Source organism: Opisthorchis viverrini (assembly GCF_000715545.1).
Source record: "Opisthorchis viverrini unplaced genomic scaffold opera_v5_40, whole genome shotgun sequence".
NCBI lineage: Eukaryota > Metazoa > Platyhelminthes > Trematoda > Opisthorchiida > Opisthorchiidae > Opisthorchis > Opisthorchis viverrini.
The window spans coordinates 1,917,603-1,935,337 of record NW_008751694.1 but is presented as its reverse complement, the minus strand read 5'-3'; the positions used below and the strand labels follow the sequence as shown (position 1 = coordinate 1,935,337).

Sequence of the window (17,735 nt, the reverse complement as noted above, 5' to 3'; positions counted from 1 at the left end):
CCAGGGCTCTGGAAAGGGCAGAGAGAAGACCGGATGAGTACACAAAGTGGACAGAATCTGGCTGAAAGGGTGCAGAGGCAGGTGAATAAGTGGCAACCGAAAAATGGTTTTTATTGGAATGAATTACAGTAACTGTACAAGGCTGCCACAGAAACTAGCTTTACGTGTAGGTATACGGCTGGTGTTCGGTAAACGCACCGAACCGGTGATTACGGAAACCTGAGGGGAAGGAGTGGATATAAGACGATAATGAAATGATGTTGAGGGATCAAAATGTCAACTGCTTGGAAAAAACGTGCGCAAACAAGTGTGGACGTAAAGTTAATGAGAAGGGAGTGATTGAGCACAAAAATAAAGCATTACTTTGGAGGAAGGCTATCCACTAAACAGTCATTGTACCTAACGGGCTGCCTTTCGATTGTAGAACATTGGAAGTAAGGTGACGAATTCCGGGAGAATGTAGATTGTGTAGAAATAGAACAACCATCTGACGGGAAGAGTAGCAGGGTCCGTAGGAAGGTGATGATAGAGCAATGCTGAATTAATAGTGTGTACAAACTGTTCAGTCATCAGCAAGGTAGCCTTCAGTCTGAACAAATTCAGCTGAGCGGACCGGATTATCGAGTAAGCCTTTGCAATCGGAATGAACGGCTGGATTGAGACCGGATGACAGTCGAAGTCGTTTGGGTTCTGGCGCCTCTGATGATAGGTCGTCACTGCTGTAATCGGGCAGCTGTGCTTGATCCCATTTCTCGTGGGCTGTTGGTTTTTCGGATTCGGCTGCAGCGAATTCGGTTGGTTCTTCGGGATGTCGCAGTGTAGTCGGATGTGAGGATAGGCCCAATATGGCCCACAATTGACCGCCCTTCAGACCAGCGGTACTCTGTATAAACAGGATGCAAAGCGTGCGGGGCGTAGAATTGAAACACAAGAAATGATACGAGTTAGGTAGCGTCGGATGTAGCTTGGTTTGTGGCACACGAATTTACTCGCCTCTTGCAGGAACGGCTACGTAAACCATTTGCAGAGACCATAAAATTCACTTAGTCCCTTCAAATGCGACGACATCTTCCACAACGCAGGATACCATTACTGGACATATTACCTTAGGATCCAATAATACCATCCAGAAGTTAAATTAGAAAGCTATGAATATGCCAGCAGCGATAGAGTTTGATCGAAACGAGCAAACAGGTTGTTACTCACACTACCTGAGGAACAAGAAAGCTGCTGGTGGCACCGAAGCAACACAGCAATTAATTAACAAGAATCATCTGAATTCTAAGAAACATGTCTGGATTTCAGCAGCCAACCGTTTTGAAAGTCGTGAACTTGCAATGGGTTGCGAGCTCCACGACATCATCTGGCCTTGTTACATTACGGGCCTTTCCAGATGACTTATGAGACTGCAAACTAAATTTCGTCACTGAAGCCAGTGAACCAGTGAATTGGAAGTTGGTTTTGCATACCAGCGAAGTAACAGTCATGGTAACCAACATGGCAGACATACTGAAAAGTTACCGATGGTGACCGTAGAGCATCAGCCGTGGTATTTCCGGCCCCCAATCCAGGCATCAAACCCTGATAAGAAATCGAGGTCTTAAGATAATCCACAACCTTGAACAGCGTGACTGTCGTATTCCCTGGTGCTTGTCGAAGGCTTACTCCACTGAAGTAGTCCGCACTCAGGGCGCAACTAAAAATAAGAGTTGGTTTGGTTTAACATGTTCTAGATACGCCATTTATTACACCTCTTAACGGCAAAAAGGAAGTTGATAAAACTGAACTGAAGCAACAACAGTTGTAATGAAGGCTGATCACAAGTAAAGGCGACAATGGTCCTGTGACCACATCTACTGCAGACGATTGCAAGTTTGTTTTGACCACGTGGACGAGTAACCACTCGGATGCCACAATTGCTCGTTTGTAGCGAGGACAATATATGAACTGCGATCGGATAATGAAATTCTGACTTTCGGTTGCTCCAGAGAAAATTGTTCGAGTGAAGATGGAAAATGAAATCAGAGGAATTCCGGAGGAGGCACGCTAGAAGCTATCAAAGCTATCGCACCGGATAGGACTAAGGCGGATCACTCAGTGTGCCCACTTACCTCTGGAAGGAGCTCTACCGAGTTTGAGGTTTCTGGTGTGTTACATGAGGCGTTAACAGATGATGGAGAGTTGGATTCCGCGTAATAGGCATCACGATTCAACTGAGTCCAACAACTCTCAGAGTCCATACCATCAGTTTGAGGAAAATCGCCAGTGGTGGCTGCGCACTGAGGGACGTCCGCATCAGACTGCGGCTCGGGAGGCACTTCATCTGCGTCTAAATCAACGTCGAGCATAGCACCGAGACGAGATGCCCGGGCAAGAAGCGAGGGAATAAAGTCTTCTGACTGCGAAGTAACACTGAGCTCTGCCTGGAAGATCAACAAAATAAGACAAGTATAATGCACAAGAGAAAAAATGGACAGGGAAGCGGGGAGAAAATCGTTCAGGAAACCCACCTTTCTTTCACTGTCCACAGGGGTTTCCGGAGTGGACGACGACTCGGTAGTGGCAGGAGCGGTAAATGACAACGGGTGGGAGGGTGATACCGTAGATACACCAAGTATGCGCAACTGACGACTTCCAGTAGACGAAGGAACGCCCCCACTGGAGACTATATTGCTGCCCGGAGGTTGTGTAGAACTCACAGACGTGCCAACTTTCAAGGCAGCTGCAGCGGGAAGTGCAATATTCCGATTGGCAGCTTGGGAGGTGAAACAAAATAAATGGTCACTCTGTATACAATTCAGCGGTGCATGTTGGATTAAACAAACCCAGTATTTTGAAGATTTTCAAAATTCTGTCCGGTTTCTAACAATAAGAGCATGCTCCTTTAGCAAAAATACCAATGGTTTCTCCATTGAAACCGGAAGGACTTGTTGCAGACAGCACCTTCCGGGGGCATAGTTACATGCTGCTGTGTAGGTAGAGTGCGTTATGCTCCAATGTACAGGGGCGAGGTCAGTACCCTATCATTTAAGGTGTGTAAAGTGGGGAACAGGTGTTTACTAGAACGCCATGCGTGGCTCTCAACAAGTTTTATAAAACTGTTCGTTGAAGTTATTCCCTCGGTTTTACATCGGATTCACCAGCTCAGATGACTTGGACACATCGAACTCGGCGCACGACGTCAGCCCCACCCCTTCACCTCGGAAATCCGGCACCAAAATTCAGTTTATAGAATCACGGACAATAGAATCCAATACGCGTCCTCGGGATTCCAGACACTTAGGGCAAATACTCGTGGCGCTGAATTCAATCTGTTGCTACCACATCCGGTTGTGACTTCGGCCAGCAGTGGTAACGGAGTTCACTTGATCGTACATTCTGGATGGAGAGCGCGACTGGAGAGCATCGGAGGATTTTGCACATGTGCACAAGCCATGATTATTGCTCCTGTGGTGGATTTACTTGCCATTAGTGGTTTTCTTAAGATGATGAGGATCAACCGAAGTACTGCTACAAGCTGACTGGTCACGACAGATTCTTGAAAAATTTGAACCAGTGGTTACGAATGTCAGAAATCATGGACGAAAAGGAGATAGGAATATGCTGTTTATTATTCAGGTAGTTGCATACACAACTGCACCACAGTTGGCACGAACACACATTACACAGTCACAATAGCCATCCGTCAATCAATATTATAGACCTGACGTTTCGCTGCCGCAACCAAAGGCTGTCAACACAGACGAAATTCAACAGCCAAACCCTGAAGGTATCTCGTTAAGCATAACCTGACTCTAAGCACTGCGGAGAAAAGCCAACTCTTTCCTTGAGACATTTACGAGAATCCGTTTCAGCAGTAGCTGTATAGAGACCTCTAAGGGAGCAGGATAGGGAGCTATGATAATCAACTGATAGCCTAAATGGGGATTCACATTGGATAAACTACTGAGACCCGGAAAGACGCATCTGATGATAGTGAGGCTGCTGTCATAAAGGGAAAATCACCTGAAAAAACTATCGGTAGATGCTCATAAATGTGGATCCGCACCAAAATCGGCACTTGATCTTGAGATCGCTCACACTCAGTGCACGGAATCAAGGCCTGATCATATCCAACAATCAGTTTGGCAGACGAGATATTAGAAAATCTCGAGGAACGCTGAATAGCTCCTAACAGACTAAACTGGGGAACCGCCGGATAGTATGGGATAGCAGCTTTAGGTTTCGTATCGCTAGAATCGGGAAGTCTCTTTTCAACTATGAAAGTGAGCGGGTGACTTCGCCTTTGTTGAAACAGTAACATGGTGACCTTAACCCAGTACTTTATCAACACTAGTATTGGGGAGTACGGGAATAAGTTAACACGACACTGAATATTTAGCGTCATTTTAAGCGTACTTCAAGGGATTTGTCGAATATATCAATAAAAACTGTGGTAAATGTGTGGTTAGCTTCAAAAACCAGTCATCTGACCGGGTTGGAGAAACAGTTGAATTGTCAGCAACTGGTTAGAAAGAGGTATACATTTCAAAAAGGGAGAATAGCCGTTCGGGAAGAAAACCGTGAAAGCACGCATTCTGTGCAGTTTGCACAGAGTTTGACATACACATGTCAACACGATCCTCTGTAAGAGCGATAAACAGTTAGACGTCCGCCAGAAAGCGCTGTTTCACGATTAAAGAGATTTGGTCGGGATATCCAGAATCAGTAGCCTAGCATGTAGCGGATGATTTGACTAGCTCCAGCGGGATCAGATTCAATGAGCGTTGTTTTCTGGTTGTCAGGAACTTTGGTCGAGCAGCTAATCCAACGTGAAGTCAAAACACAATCAACTAGAGACCTAACTCAACCGGAAAACAGTATCGTGAACACAAACTTTTCAACCACCATACGAGTCAAGCTGATCAAGCAATCAAGTTAACGAGTTAAACGTAAATGTTGTTGGAAGATCCGCGGACTTTGGCCCTGCTACCGAATTACCTGAATTATAGGGTGAAACCGTATGCGCAAAAGCTATTGCTTATGGTGTGGTCAAATAGCCACCTACTGACACCTTACATATGAGAAGTGATTAAAAACAGATATGGGCTAATCCACAAGTGAAAGACCCATTGGCATGAATAGCTGAACATTGTGATCGCTCCTAAGGATTATGTGAATTCTGGACAGCCACCATTCAAAAAAGTGTAGGAATGTTTGGGAATATTACTGAATACTCACTCCTCTGAAAAACAACTACATTGTTGCTCGTGATGTTGTGCGATGACCCAGAGACTGAGGTCGAAGATGTGGAGGGAACAAACATACTAGTGTTTGGTGGGTAAACCAATCGCTTCGTCATTTGAGAGGTAGGAACATCGGATAGCTGATCGGATTTTGGTGGACCAGTGAGGAGCTGGTTTGTAGGAACAGTGACGAGAGAAGTCGAATGTTTCGGGAACGGAGAGGTAGACACGACTCGGGATGAGTCCGGACTAGGAATGAATACAGTGTTCACTCCTTGAATTCGATTGGGAGTGGACACCCCTGAAAAGTATATAGAAACGCAGCCGTTGTTTAAGGAAATAGTCCGAGAGACCGAAACATGAGTGATGTGAAATGCATAAGAAAACGGAAATGTTCGAAGAAAAATACGCACACACACAGCAGAGTACAACCGGCGATAACTAGAGTTACCTCACACCCAATATATAGAAGCTCAGAAAGAGTGAGGCCTTGAATCAAGGATACATGTTTATTCTTTTGTGCATAAACGTTATAATAACCACTGGATGATATAACAAGAAGATAAAGCCTGAAAGATGCCCATATTTCTCCTTAACCCTTCATTCGCAATACTAAGAACCACCTAATCCACATCATAAACATGGATGAATATCGATAAAATGAAAACGTAAAACGCATTGAAGGGACATCTTGTGAGTTATTGTATTTCGTATCCTTAAATTCTGTGCTTTCAGGTGTTGACAGTAAGTTGAATTTTAGGCAGTAGGCAGAAGATTCTCTGGGGATAACTGCAACCGGTAACTGTTTTCGCATCATCACATTACAGACGCAGTTCTCATGTAGGAAAGTCCATTTATGCGATAAAATAAAGGTTTCAAAACCTGTCGAAACAGGTTAATTTAACCCAGTGTGCCTGGTTGGGTAAGTAAATTGAGAATGCGGTTATATTAAGTCACCGAAGGGTCTGTCAATTCAGTCCGAAGTCATCCCGTTATAATACCCTATCGGTGCATTGTTACCACGTCGCCCGAAGAAAGCAAGAAGGCCGAAGTGCCTCCAGATTACCCAAGCCTAGAGAGAAGCAGTGGAGATGCCGACGTTGGGTAGAGTCTGACAGAGAATGTGGATCTGGCTTGCAAATCCACAACTCAGCTCTGGACCACCGTAGCAAACACTTTATTATAAGCTGATCCCAGTGCACCTGGTCCTGCTGGAATCGGTTGTTGAAGCTGCAGAAAAAATATGGCTAAGCATACGACATATCATTAGAAGGTTATGGCGGTCAGTTACCCGGGAAGCATGCTAATTCATGTCCCTTCCCATATGCCGTATAAGATTGCTGAGCACACAAACACACTTGCAAAAAACTACTTCTGATTCTAAATGACCCAGTCACTTTTAATCACGGAACATCACGTCGATTGGGAGGAGGTCACGCGCGAGGTGCAGACTAAACAAAAGTACGCCTTGATTAGTCAGAATATCAAACAAATAGGATCGAAAATAACAGCTTGGCGCTTCTTGCTCCCCCTCACTAATACGCTATTGCGACCTTGTGGAATATTCAGTGACGACTCCATAAAAAGACTTGTAAAGAACTTCGTTTACCCTCACAGAGGGTTGTCGCAAGCTACCGTGCCTTTTGACAGACTAGGACCGACATAGAAGTTGCGCCACCGTCAGCAAGTCACAACATAACGATGGAAAGATTATTGGGCCGATGTGTCCTGCTACCATCATAGGGTTAACTGAATCGGAAGGGTTGTCGCTAGGAGAGTAAACGAAAAAAATCCGGAGTCTGGAAACATTGAAGTAAGAGTCAAGCACTAACAAAACTCAACGGTTGTCAAGTCACAGAGTATCGAGGTTACGGCCGAATCACCTGCACTGAGCAATGTCGCTGAAAACTCGTACATAATACCAGGGTAAAAGTGTTAGGAAGAAAAAAAGACGGCAACTAAACTTACCGTGTAAACTTTGGACAGAAGATATAGTCGGACTCGGGGCCACGGAAAGTTGGCGAGTAACAGATTCAGGAGGGTCTGAAGTAGATCGCACCGCAGTCGAAGGGCGGGGAGGAGTGGCATGGAGGCGTGATCCAACGTTTGGAGATTTAAAACTATTTGTCTGGGGATATAGTGCACTAGGATATTTTCGTGCGAGGGTTGAGGGTGTGGGTCTGGTGGAGACGAACAGCGTGCCGACCGAACTACAGGGGATACGCTGATAGGCTGCAGTCGCTTCCTAAAACCATTAAAAATTTAAACATCAAACAGGTGAGAAAGAAATAGAGAGATATAGGAGCAGACAGTGAAGTGAACACAGCTGCTCATTGTATGAGACACAGTGAAGATTAGGGCATCTTTGCGGAAAATAAACCGTGTTTTGAGTACCCAAAGAAAAACAGTTTTTTTCAAATGTGTGCAGATTGTTGTGCTCAAATGAAGGCTTCGGACAGTACTTCCGATGCCTCGAACAACCCAAATCAACTGTAACATGGTACGTGCTTTATCAAGAATTAGACGCAGCAAGTGCATCCCTACCGTGGAGCATTATCGAGACAATAAACAACGGCGAGGGCCAACAAAAAGTGCCGCACCATATAGGAAACGTGGATCAATTTTTCATCAATGCTTTGGTGAAATTTTAGATATTCGTTACCGAAAATACGTGAACGGCATGTAACAAAGTAGCTTTCATGTGAAGCTTTATGACCGGCACTACATGCGGTCCATCCGTCCAGAGTTTCTATCAGGTGATACTGGTGAGATAAGAAAAATATGCACAATCCAGTTATCCAGTTCTGCTGTTTGAGCAGTGGTTCACAAACCTTATCAAAATTGGAATGCGTTTTCAGGTAGATGTGACCTACTCACATCAAGTAAAGCGTTGCATCTGGTCCACTAAAATTTGCAGTAGACTGCAACTCACTGCCAAGCAGTGATTACGTGGTCACCACCCAAAGGCCCATGTATGACGGTAAAGCGCCATGAACCCACTTACCGCCGCGAAAATACAGGTGCATCTGAGAACTGGGTGCAAAAATCCGATCGCACAAGTGAAACTTATCAGTGCTACTTATATATTGTCAGTAGTTGAAACAGAAAGTTACTAGACGAAGGACGAGGCCAAAAACCTGAACAGAAAGCTCCCGTGAATGTTGGATTCGTCCTGCGAATAAACATTCACGCCAGCGTGCGTATAATAAAACAGTGAAAAGAACGCTAAATAGTTCATTTATTCTGAAGGTAACGGTCCATATTCAGCGTACTTCAATAAAACAGGCAGGGGTGATGGTTCGATGTTCTCCAGACAAACAGGTCTTAATACTTCTCAGGGTCCATTATGAACTGCTGGCCACTTCCGGCAGCTCACACGAGTTGAGCTGTTGGAGGATTTTGTGACGGGAACGCTCCGTAAAACTGCTTACCGGATTATGTCAGGAGCATCATGCTGACCTATACAAAGGGATGGTGTTTAAAACACTGTCCACTTCATGTAGGTCGGGTTAGACCTTCTGGTACCATTCATTCAGGAAATACATCATGCCCTTTAATCAGGTCTATGGTTTGTCAACCAAAAGTGAGCAGTAGTTCGGGATGGATCCAGAGGAGCGACAAGACCAATTGGTCAGAAGACCTAACAGTCAACTTGTCACCAGATCAACAATTAACCTAGTACAATACTTTCCCTCTATTAAAAGTTGAATAAAAAAAGTAACATTTTCGGTCATACGGGAGATGAGATGCGAAAAGAGAAATATTTCATAACCATAAGCTGCACAGATGTCACCCAAACCAAACCAAAGTAGTTTATAAGAAGCTAAAGCCAGTTGTCTCTGACTGTTACCACACTACCCCGAATCTGACTATTTAAAGGGCTTGAAGTTCTTGTCTCCTACCTAATAATTAAATAGGTTAAACGTGGATAACGACGTGTCATGCGATAAGAAAACTGAGACATGTTTTCAAGGCGGATGCGGAACAAGTGCGCCTAAGAGCATTATCAAGGAGAGGGGCACCTAAAGAGGGAGAGTGTGGTAGCACGCTCCTCAACTAGGTCGTATTCACCTACCCTGTGTAAAACTGGCCAGAGCAACCTCTGTGGCGAGTCGCTAAGTTATACTCGATAGACCTGCGAAACCATGCTCATCCGATCACATGAGGGACGCAGATAGAATCGGTGCCTATCAAGTCCTTCAGCAGGGCTGAGACAGACTAGGCCCTAAACGCTGAAACCACCGTTCGCGGTTTTCACGGCTGATGATGAGGGACTGTAACTATAAATCTTGTCGCTATTCGGAGAACTCGGTTGAACACGAAAAAACCTATATGTAGGATTGAAACAAGGAAGACGATGGACATGGGCTCGGTCAATTTTCGGTAGGCTGATTTAGAACAATATTTTCTTTGTGCACATGGCGTCCACAGGAAATTCATACGGTTAACGGACTGCTCCCACGTAGTAGGACTTACAAGATATCCCTCATATAACTGGACCGGTTACGTAAATGGGACACTTAAATGCAAAAAAAAACAAAAGCACTGAGGCTTCGGCGAAAATCTGAATGTATCTCTACATGTGTCACATTGGTTGGTACTTTACTGACCACCTCGGGAAAACATCTACACAAGGATCATATAAGAGGAACCTTTCGATTTGGGGATGTCCTATCTCGTCCTGGTGGGCTCATCAACGATATATGGCGTAAGTGAGTACGCAACAATAAGGCACAACACCTACCGACCAGTGGAAAGAATCAGAGATGGTTCTACACACCTGCATGACCAACGATGTTTGTGGTCGCGTTACTTGAGGAGTTCCGGGTGGGGTTACGATAGCCGAGGCTTGTGGAACCGTTTTTCCTAAACTAGGTGTTTGAATTAGTTGACCAGAACCCATCGTTGGTTGCGCGACACGCAGTGTACCAGTGCCACCCGTGGAACTCGGGATGCGTTGATTGTCCGGAGGACTTGTGACAGTACCGGTTAAATGGGAGTATGAAGTTCGCCTATTTGTGGGAGTAGCAGCAGTGGATGGAGTATATACCACGTTGACTGCGCTCCATGTGGTTGTAGTCTCATACGGCACTGTTGCGGAAAAGCAACGCTTCCTCGGTGAATGAGCATTAATCACTGTTAGCGGGGGTGCACCCGGTTTGGCTGGTGAGGTTGAAACAAGATCAACCGGCTTGTAGGAATTGATATCTTTGTCAACCGTGCAATATGATGTGACTTCTTGAGGTGAACGATGTAAGACAGCACCCGTAAGCTGATGATTAGCATTGTCACCTCTAGAAGATTCTCTCTGTGTGCGAAGCGATACGGATTGTCCATGAGCGGGCATTGCGGATTGTATGTGACCATTCAAGATACCAGCCTGCAAATAAACCGGTCCGATTGAATCCGTCTCACACGTCACTTCGTACTCGACCCGAGGAACTAATCCTGAGATAGTTTCATCAACGTCCATTTGAACATGTGCAGGAGAACCCTGTAGGCTTCTTGTGGTTTCCGTAGCCTTATCGTAAGTAACGGTCTGCAACAGATGGGAAATCATCATCATCATAATTATCAACAGCATGACATCAGTGTTCAACACCGATGCTTTACAGATGGGAAAAATCAATGGCAATTAAGCTACTGGATATGCCACAAAAAACAACATTAAATTCCCTCCCAAAAAACGGACAACGGTGGCTGGAGGTTTAAGTGAAAACTCGCTAGAATCGTTCAACTGCATCATCCTTTCGGCGCATAACTTCTATGGCACCAGAAGTAACCACGAGGGTTGGGAAGTTAAAAGGGGAAGTCGAGAGGCAGAGATCGAGTTCGAACCACGGACCTACCGGTCAGTAAATCTGAGCCCTAACCACTGAGCCATCTCGCCCGAGAACGCACTAGGGTATGCATTGGACCCCATTCGAGCACCGACGTTATCAATAGCCTCCTAAAATAGTGACGAGTAGTCCAGGGGTGGATATAGATAAATATTCTATTTGAATAAGTGAAAATCAATCTTCATAATGAGTCCCCGTGTGACTGTTGCACAAATCTCTGTCCCGCCCACTTTTGAGCATCTGACCCCTTCATATACTTACGTTAGTACAGTAGTCAACACAAACGATAACAATATAAAGGATAACACAAGACAGGAGATGTTAAAGAGAATTTGAACCATACCAGCAGCCTTGGGTTATGCAGCAACCACCTTCACTGACCTTATATTATATTATTATTATATTACTATTGTACTAGCAGCAGCGATGTGTATAGTGATGCACTGTTGAAATTAATCGAAAAAGCGTAGAAGTATGCCCAGTCCATCGATAATTCTTTGCGTTACATTGCAACGGAAAGGACTAGAATAAATAAAACAACGATTGAAAAATCCACGAAGCAACTCGAAAACTAAAGACAAGTGGAATCCCTCCGTTCCTGTACAACACCGAGCTGTTTATGATGATAGTTGAGGAACTATCTCGTGTCGACAAACTACTGAATTACCAACTGCTCGGTGGCCCTACTTGCGATGAGCTTAAGTGGAACTGTAGTTTACACAAGCGATTCCCCTGGATATTTTAAATTTGCGAATTTTTTTTACTTATTTTTAGAGTTTGTTTTACTAGGTGCGGCCGCTGTTCCTGTGCTGCCAAACATAACTGCCCTAAATTAGGTAATAGTTTGTGAACATAAGTGCGAAGTTGGGATATCCCCCATAAGAGGCACAGCATAAATAGTGTTGCTGCAAAGTATTGTGGGACTTCGTCTTGTGGTCCTTTGGATGATAGGCCTAATATGAATGTCACTTGAGTGCATCCTCATCATAAGGGCATTCATTATGTCGTCTCCCTAATTTTTCGGCGTCTACATGTTTCTTCACAAAAAGTTCCTAGTACAACTTTCGCTGCAGCATATCTTCCTCGCCACCCGATATAGTCCACCGAACGCATCGTTCTCAAGGCCAATGCATCATATACATCCGGATCGTTTTTGGCTAGACAGGCATATATGTAATATGGTTCACCGCAGTATAACGTTACTGATTTGATTAATAAACCAATGAATGGAGCGATCGGCAAAAACTATGGATGCCTCGATGACATATCTTTGAGGGCGGCAAATACAGTGAACACGAGGGTCCTAAATGGTATGAACGAATAGTCAAGGACAAAGCCACATGGTACCAGTTTCGCCACACGGTATTCACTAAATATGAACCCCTGGCTTCAACTACTTAGTAACGGGATGACCAAGTCTTCTAGTTATTACCTCTTCAACACAGTCCCTTGATTCAAACCAATCCTATCCGATTTTGTGCAATCGCATGAGAACACCACCTACTGATGTCTTGATACGGTCAAGAACGCCGAAATACGCTCTACTTTTTCACTGACTGGGTAAGAACAAAAGGGTGGTGATTAAAAAATAATAAAGCGTTTCGACTAGCGGGCTTGCCACTAAGAGGATACTGAACCATTCCAATAATAAACCCATTGTAAGACGACTAAACTCTTGGTACATCTTAAACACTACGGTTGAAGTACAGCACAGTAGGACTACTCAACTGCAAATAAGCAAAGAAAATGCTCAAACTAAGTTCTGTGAGTACCTAGTTTGTTATTTCCGGCTACTGTGAGAGTTAATCACACTGCTGACCAGCCGCTCGTGGCCGAATGGTTAAGTGTTCAAACTACTAGCCAGGAGGTCGCGGGTTCGAGACTCTCCGGAGTTTCGTGAGATGCGCACTGCTGACGATTCCCAGTAGGGATAAAACAGCTGTTCAGTGCTTTTCGGCTTTTCAGAATAGACTGGCTTCACTTTCAGGACGAAATCTCCACAAAAAAGTGTTCTTTTAAGCCTAACGGCGTTTCTTGTGTTTAGGATTTTGAACCAAAGGCCTTAACTGAGGATTTTAACCATCCTCTGGTCTAGGCTTGAGTGCCAGCAGTATCCCCACCATCGGAGAAAAAGTAGCATGACAAAAAATACGATAACCTTGAAGCTAAAACCAGAACACCTTTAGTTTTTAGTGAAGTGGATAATATCGGGATGCTGTATAAAAAACCAGATCGGGACCGTAACAGCAACAAATGAGTAATATCTACCAGTTAAAATTAACTCACTTTAGAGGAAGGAGCTTTTGTTTGTGACAAGTCGAAAAGCCTATAGTTTCTTCGAATCCGCCCAAGCTGCGATTCGGATAAGGCGGTATCGGATGGGTGAGGAAGTCCAGAATTAAGTGTAGAATGTTCCTGGGATGCTTTGTTCGCTACATCTAGGTAGGCAGTTTCGGGACTGGGACGATGCAAAATGGGCACGATCCGTTTCCCCTCAGATATCCAATCATCACTGGCTTCTTTGCCACACAACCTAGGAACAGTCAGCGACAAAATTAAGGAATCGAACAAAACTCACGTTTCTGATATGGTTGCAAGCTCTTCATCGTTAACCACCCGTCGAACCTCGGCTTTGTGACGTTCAGTAGAAATACCGAAAAATCCTTGCAACTTGTGTAGAACTTTCCGCTTCTCATTTGTCAAGGCGCCCTGTGCTCTAAAAACGGCCACAATCCGACCGTACGCTTCCAATTCTAATCGCCGAAGGATTTGGTAACATTCCCGGCGACTATAATCCAATAGCATGGGCCATATTGGTCCATAATCTTTTGCTGCCTGTTCCACTCGCGACATTCGTGCTCAACTCCGTAAAACGAAACGCTGCGACCAAAACAAGTGGATGTGCCGTAAGGTTACTGCATGAATGGTCTACACTAAATGGGGACATGGAAGAATGAGGAGTTCCAACAACACATGAATAGAGATATTTTAAACTGCCCCATGGAGAATATACAGGACAACCGGTCTCCTGGTAACAATCATGGGCTGGAATTACTCTGAAATCACGCATTTGGTCTGTCGCGTTCCATTCTTTCTCAGTGGTTTAATGAGCTTAAAACGTTGAGTTCACGGCAAACTTAGTTGAGTATACGAGCTGCTAGGGGCTTCAAAGTCGAAAGAAAAAGAATACACGGATGAAAAAGGAACGCTGGAAAAAAAAGAGTGCTTTCCAGTGGTTATGATGGGTTGGACACAACCTTGTCGCTTGATAGAAAGGGGTCCGATAGCAAGAAAGAGGACCACGAAGACGAAAGAACACTTCAGTGTGACGACCGAAATGGATTCCAGAATCAAATCAATTGTTTGGTTACACATAATTACAGTGCATGCACTTACACAGTTCTACCCTCAATACGGAGTTCGGATGATCTGAACCACCGTATGTGCATGACCAGGATCGTCGCAACGCGTCAAGACACATTTTGTAAGAACAGTGTACCGAAAGTTGAAAGGGTCAAACAACAGAAACGATAAAAAGAAAATAAATACTTAATGAGTAAGAGCAAGTGATTTGATGCAACAGAGTCGATGGCTGCAACAACACAGAAGAAGCACATATCCTAGGCTGCACACTTGGATCCGCCGAACCAACTCCTTAAGTGGAAAAAACCATAAGCATGAAATAGCCGTTCAGCTGTAGCACCCTTTCGGTGCCATGCTTCCCGAAGGAAGCACAAGGTTTGAAGTACTATCAGGCTACCCAAGTGGAGAAGGGGTAGTAAAGATGCCATGTTTCGGTCCGAAAAACGAACTATGCTTCAACCACTGGATTATCTGCTGCGGGCAACTAACTTAATTGTGGATGAGCAAGCTTTTCAGATGTATCGAACTGCTGAGGACTCGGTCGATCAACTCTTCCCTCAGTGGAAGTGTACGAAATCTGACCTGTGTATGATGAAAGTTTCGTCTTCGTGATGTTAATTTCTGGTAAAGATGGAAGACAAACTGATCTGTGAGTTTGAGTATGGAGTTTTAGGTTGGTATGTCGTCACAAAACATGAATGTATAAGCAACGACTTGAATGATTTAAATTAATGGGATTCCAGGGTGATTAGCCAGTTGTCGTGTGTATCACCTGGTCGACAACAAGTTGCAATGGAACTGACTACTTTTACAGATTCCGGTATCAGTTCATCACGGATACGAAAATCAGCTGATAATCAGCGTAGGTATCGAAAACGAGAAGCCAGTCCTCCGGATATTCTTCTTTCGCCGGAATCCCAGGCAATAACTTGTGAAGAGGGTCACTTTTGCACATGCACGGTAGACTTTCGACGAGGTACCATCTTCGTCGGAAGTTTGTCTTTGATTCCTCTCCGAGACTCTTCCCCTGTGGGTGCCTCACAGTGAGTCTCGTATAGCAGGAGGGTTATGGTTGTTATGATATGCGATAGTGAAGAGTCTGGTGAAGTGTGACACCTACCTCTATACTTGCTTCCGTATCGGAAACCGTTTGTGATAGGTGAAATATAGGCAGAGCCAAGCATAAGTTCCGGTGGAATGGTGAAAGACGGAATCACTTTCAGAATTTAGAAAGCCAAGGCAGCCCTTGCCAACCTCCGACATTTGTGCTGCGAATGTGACATCAAATAGGCTATCAAGGGTAGGGTGAAATGCCAATGTCCTAAGTAAAAGCCGATGCGTGCGAGACACCTCTAGGGACTATGTGTTTGTCCATAGGTGCCTCCGGAAGATTTCGTGGGTCTGGTGGAAACAGCGATCAGTAATTCTGAGGTATGCCAGATGGTCCCGGACAAGTACAGCCTCCTTCGAAAGATCAACTGGTCAAACTCCACAGGTAACGCTGGTTAGACCATGTAGTCCATGTAGACCATGTGTCACAGGACGGTTTGTCTCATACAGCACTAAGACAGCGAAGAATTCATGTTGAACACTGATTTTATGCCTTTGATAATGATGATGACAACCACAGAGCACTCTTCGCACATCCTTGCATCGGATGGAGGTGACCGACAGGTAGTCAGTTCATGAACTGGCAACGAACCACGAAAGTTCTTACCGCAGGATGGAACAAACTGATGGATAGCAATCCCGAGATGTATGGCTGTATAATGCGGCCAATCGCGCCTACCCGACGGATTACTTTCTACTTGTAGGCCTATTAACAAGCGCTAACAAACTCATTCGTCTTTCATCAGTTTTGGCCGCAGCATTAGCGGACCAGTTGGTCAATGGGTAGAGGCCTGACAACAGAATTCTGATCCTCAAAGTTCGGGATTCGAACATGGGTGACAACTTGGACCGTTATGGCGGTCGTACACCAGCTACTGCTACCTTGCAGACAAAAGACTTGAACGGAAGATTTTAATTAACAACCCTAAACGTTCTTCCCTCTAGATCTGAGCATAATGGTAGGCTTAAAGCCTACGAACAACCGTGAGTTACACGGACAAGGATGACTTCACGTGACATCAGCTGTCCCATGGTAACATCGGCCGTGTCACGCCATTCTCTGCATAAAGAGGGGTCGATAGGCTGAAACATACAGTTGCCGAAACCTCCCAACTTTGATCGTTATTCTCCCCCAACCTTTCCTTCTGTCCCATTTGATAACCACTTCCGTAGACATCGGATATTTGCACGTCAGTCTGCCAATCAGGGAAGTGGTCAACTGCATACAACCGCTAATATTCGTCGCTCCATTTTTAACAATCAGACCGTAGTCATTATTTGCACGTCAGTCTGCCAATCAGGGAAGTGGTCAACTGCATACAACCGCTAATATTCGTCGCTCCATTTTTAACAATCAATCAGCGTCTTCCTATTATTATTATTATTATTATTATTATTATTATTATTATTATTATTATTATTATTATTATTATTATTATTATTATTATTATTATTATTATTATTATTATTATTATTATTATTATTATTATTATTATTATTATTATTATTATTATTATTATTATTATTATTATTATTATTATTATTATTATTATTATTATTATTATTATTATTATTATTATTATTATTATTATTATTATTATTATTATTATTATTATTATTATTATTATTATTATTATTATTATTATTATTATTATTATTATTATTATTATTATTATTATTATTATTATTATTATTATTATTATTATTATTATTATTATTATTATTATTATTATTATTATTATTATTATTATTATTATTATTATTATTATTATTATTATTATTATAGCCTTTATTGTCCGAACCTCCAAGTAGGCTGACCAATAAGCTAATCTTGGTCGCAATCATAACACCTTTCTATAGATGTCTACTGCATTTTTGAAACCCAAATACAAGATTCAAGAATAGCGATCGGGCTTAGGCACCTTCACTGTCTAGACGGTACATGCAACGAAATTCGGATGAGTTCTCAACTGCCGCAGTTGCCTGCATCGATCTTAATACGGCTCTCAGCTGCATAACTGAGACTTCCATGCTGGAATGGATGCCTGTAAAGTGTTCCTTCTATGCCTTTTGTATGTCCACTTCCGTAAGGACTCGAGCGAGTCGAAATAATAACAGATTTCGTTAAGAGTTCCTGCATACACACAAAACAACTTTAGCCCTGATTCTGTGGAATACACTTCGTATTAGGAAAAAA

General features: G+C 43.6%; 2 protein-coding genes across 2 annotated transcripts in view; one reads left to right on the top strand and one right to left on the bottom strand.

The window, feature by feature from the left end:
• The window catches only part of T265_02906 (hypothetical protein), a gene marked incomplete at both ends in the record, with an annotated part of 36,112 nt that extends 22,194 nt beyond the window's left edge, over window positions 1–13,918 (bottom strand). Inside the window, 6 exons of the mRNA XM_009167259.1 lie at window positions 2,112–2,755; window positions 5,221–5,526; window positions 7,194–7,470; window positions 10,006–10,764; window positions 13,352–13,598; window positions 13,644–13,918. Of these exons, the coding sequence (XP_009165523.1) occupies window positions 2,112–2,755; window positions 5,221–5,526; window positions 7,194–7,470; window positions 10,006–10,764; window positions 13,352–13,598; window positions 13,644–13,918 (2,508 nt within the window). The remainder of the gene's footprint in view (window positions 1–2,111; window positions 2,756–5,220; window positions 5,527–7,193; window positions 7,471–10,005; window positions 10,765–13,351; window positions 13,599–13,643) is intronic.
• A 1,302-nt stretch (window positions 13,919–15,220) lies between these two features.
• On the top strand, window positions 15,221–15,475 carry T265_02905 (hypothetical protein; the record flags this gene model as incomplete). The annotated part of the gene is made up of 1 exon (XM_009167258.1): window positions 15,221–15,475. One exon carries the CDS (start codon window positions 15,221–15,223, stop codon window positions 15,473–15,475), a length of 255 nt encoding a protein of 84 aa, XP_009165522.1.
• Between the last annotated feature and the right edge of the window lie 2,260 nt (window positions 15,476–17,735).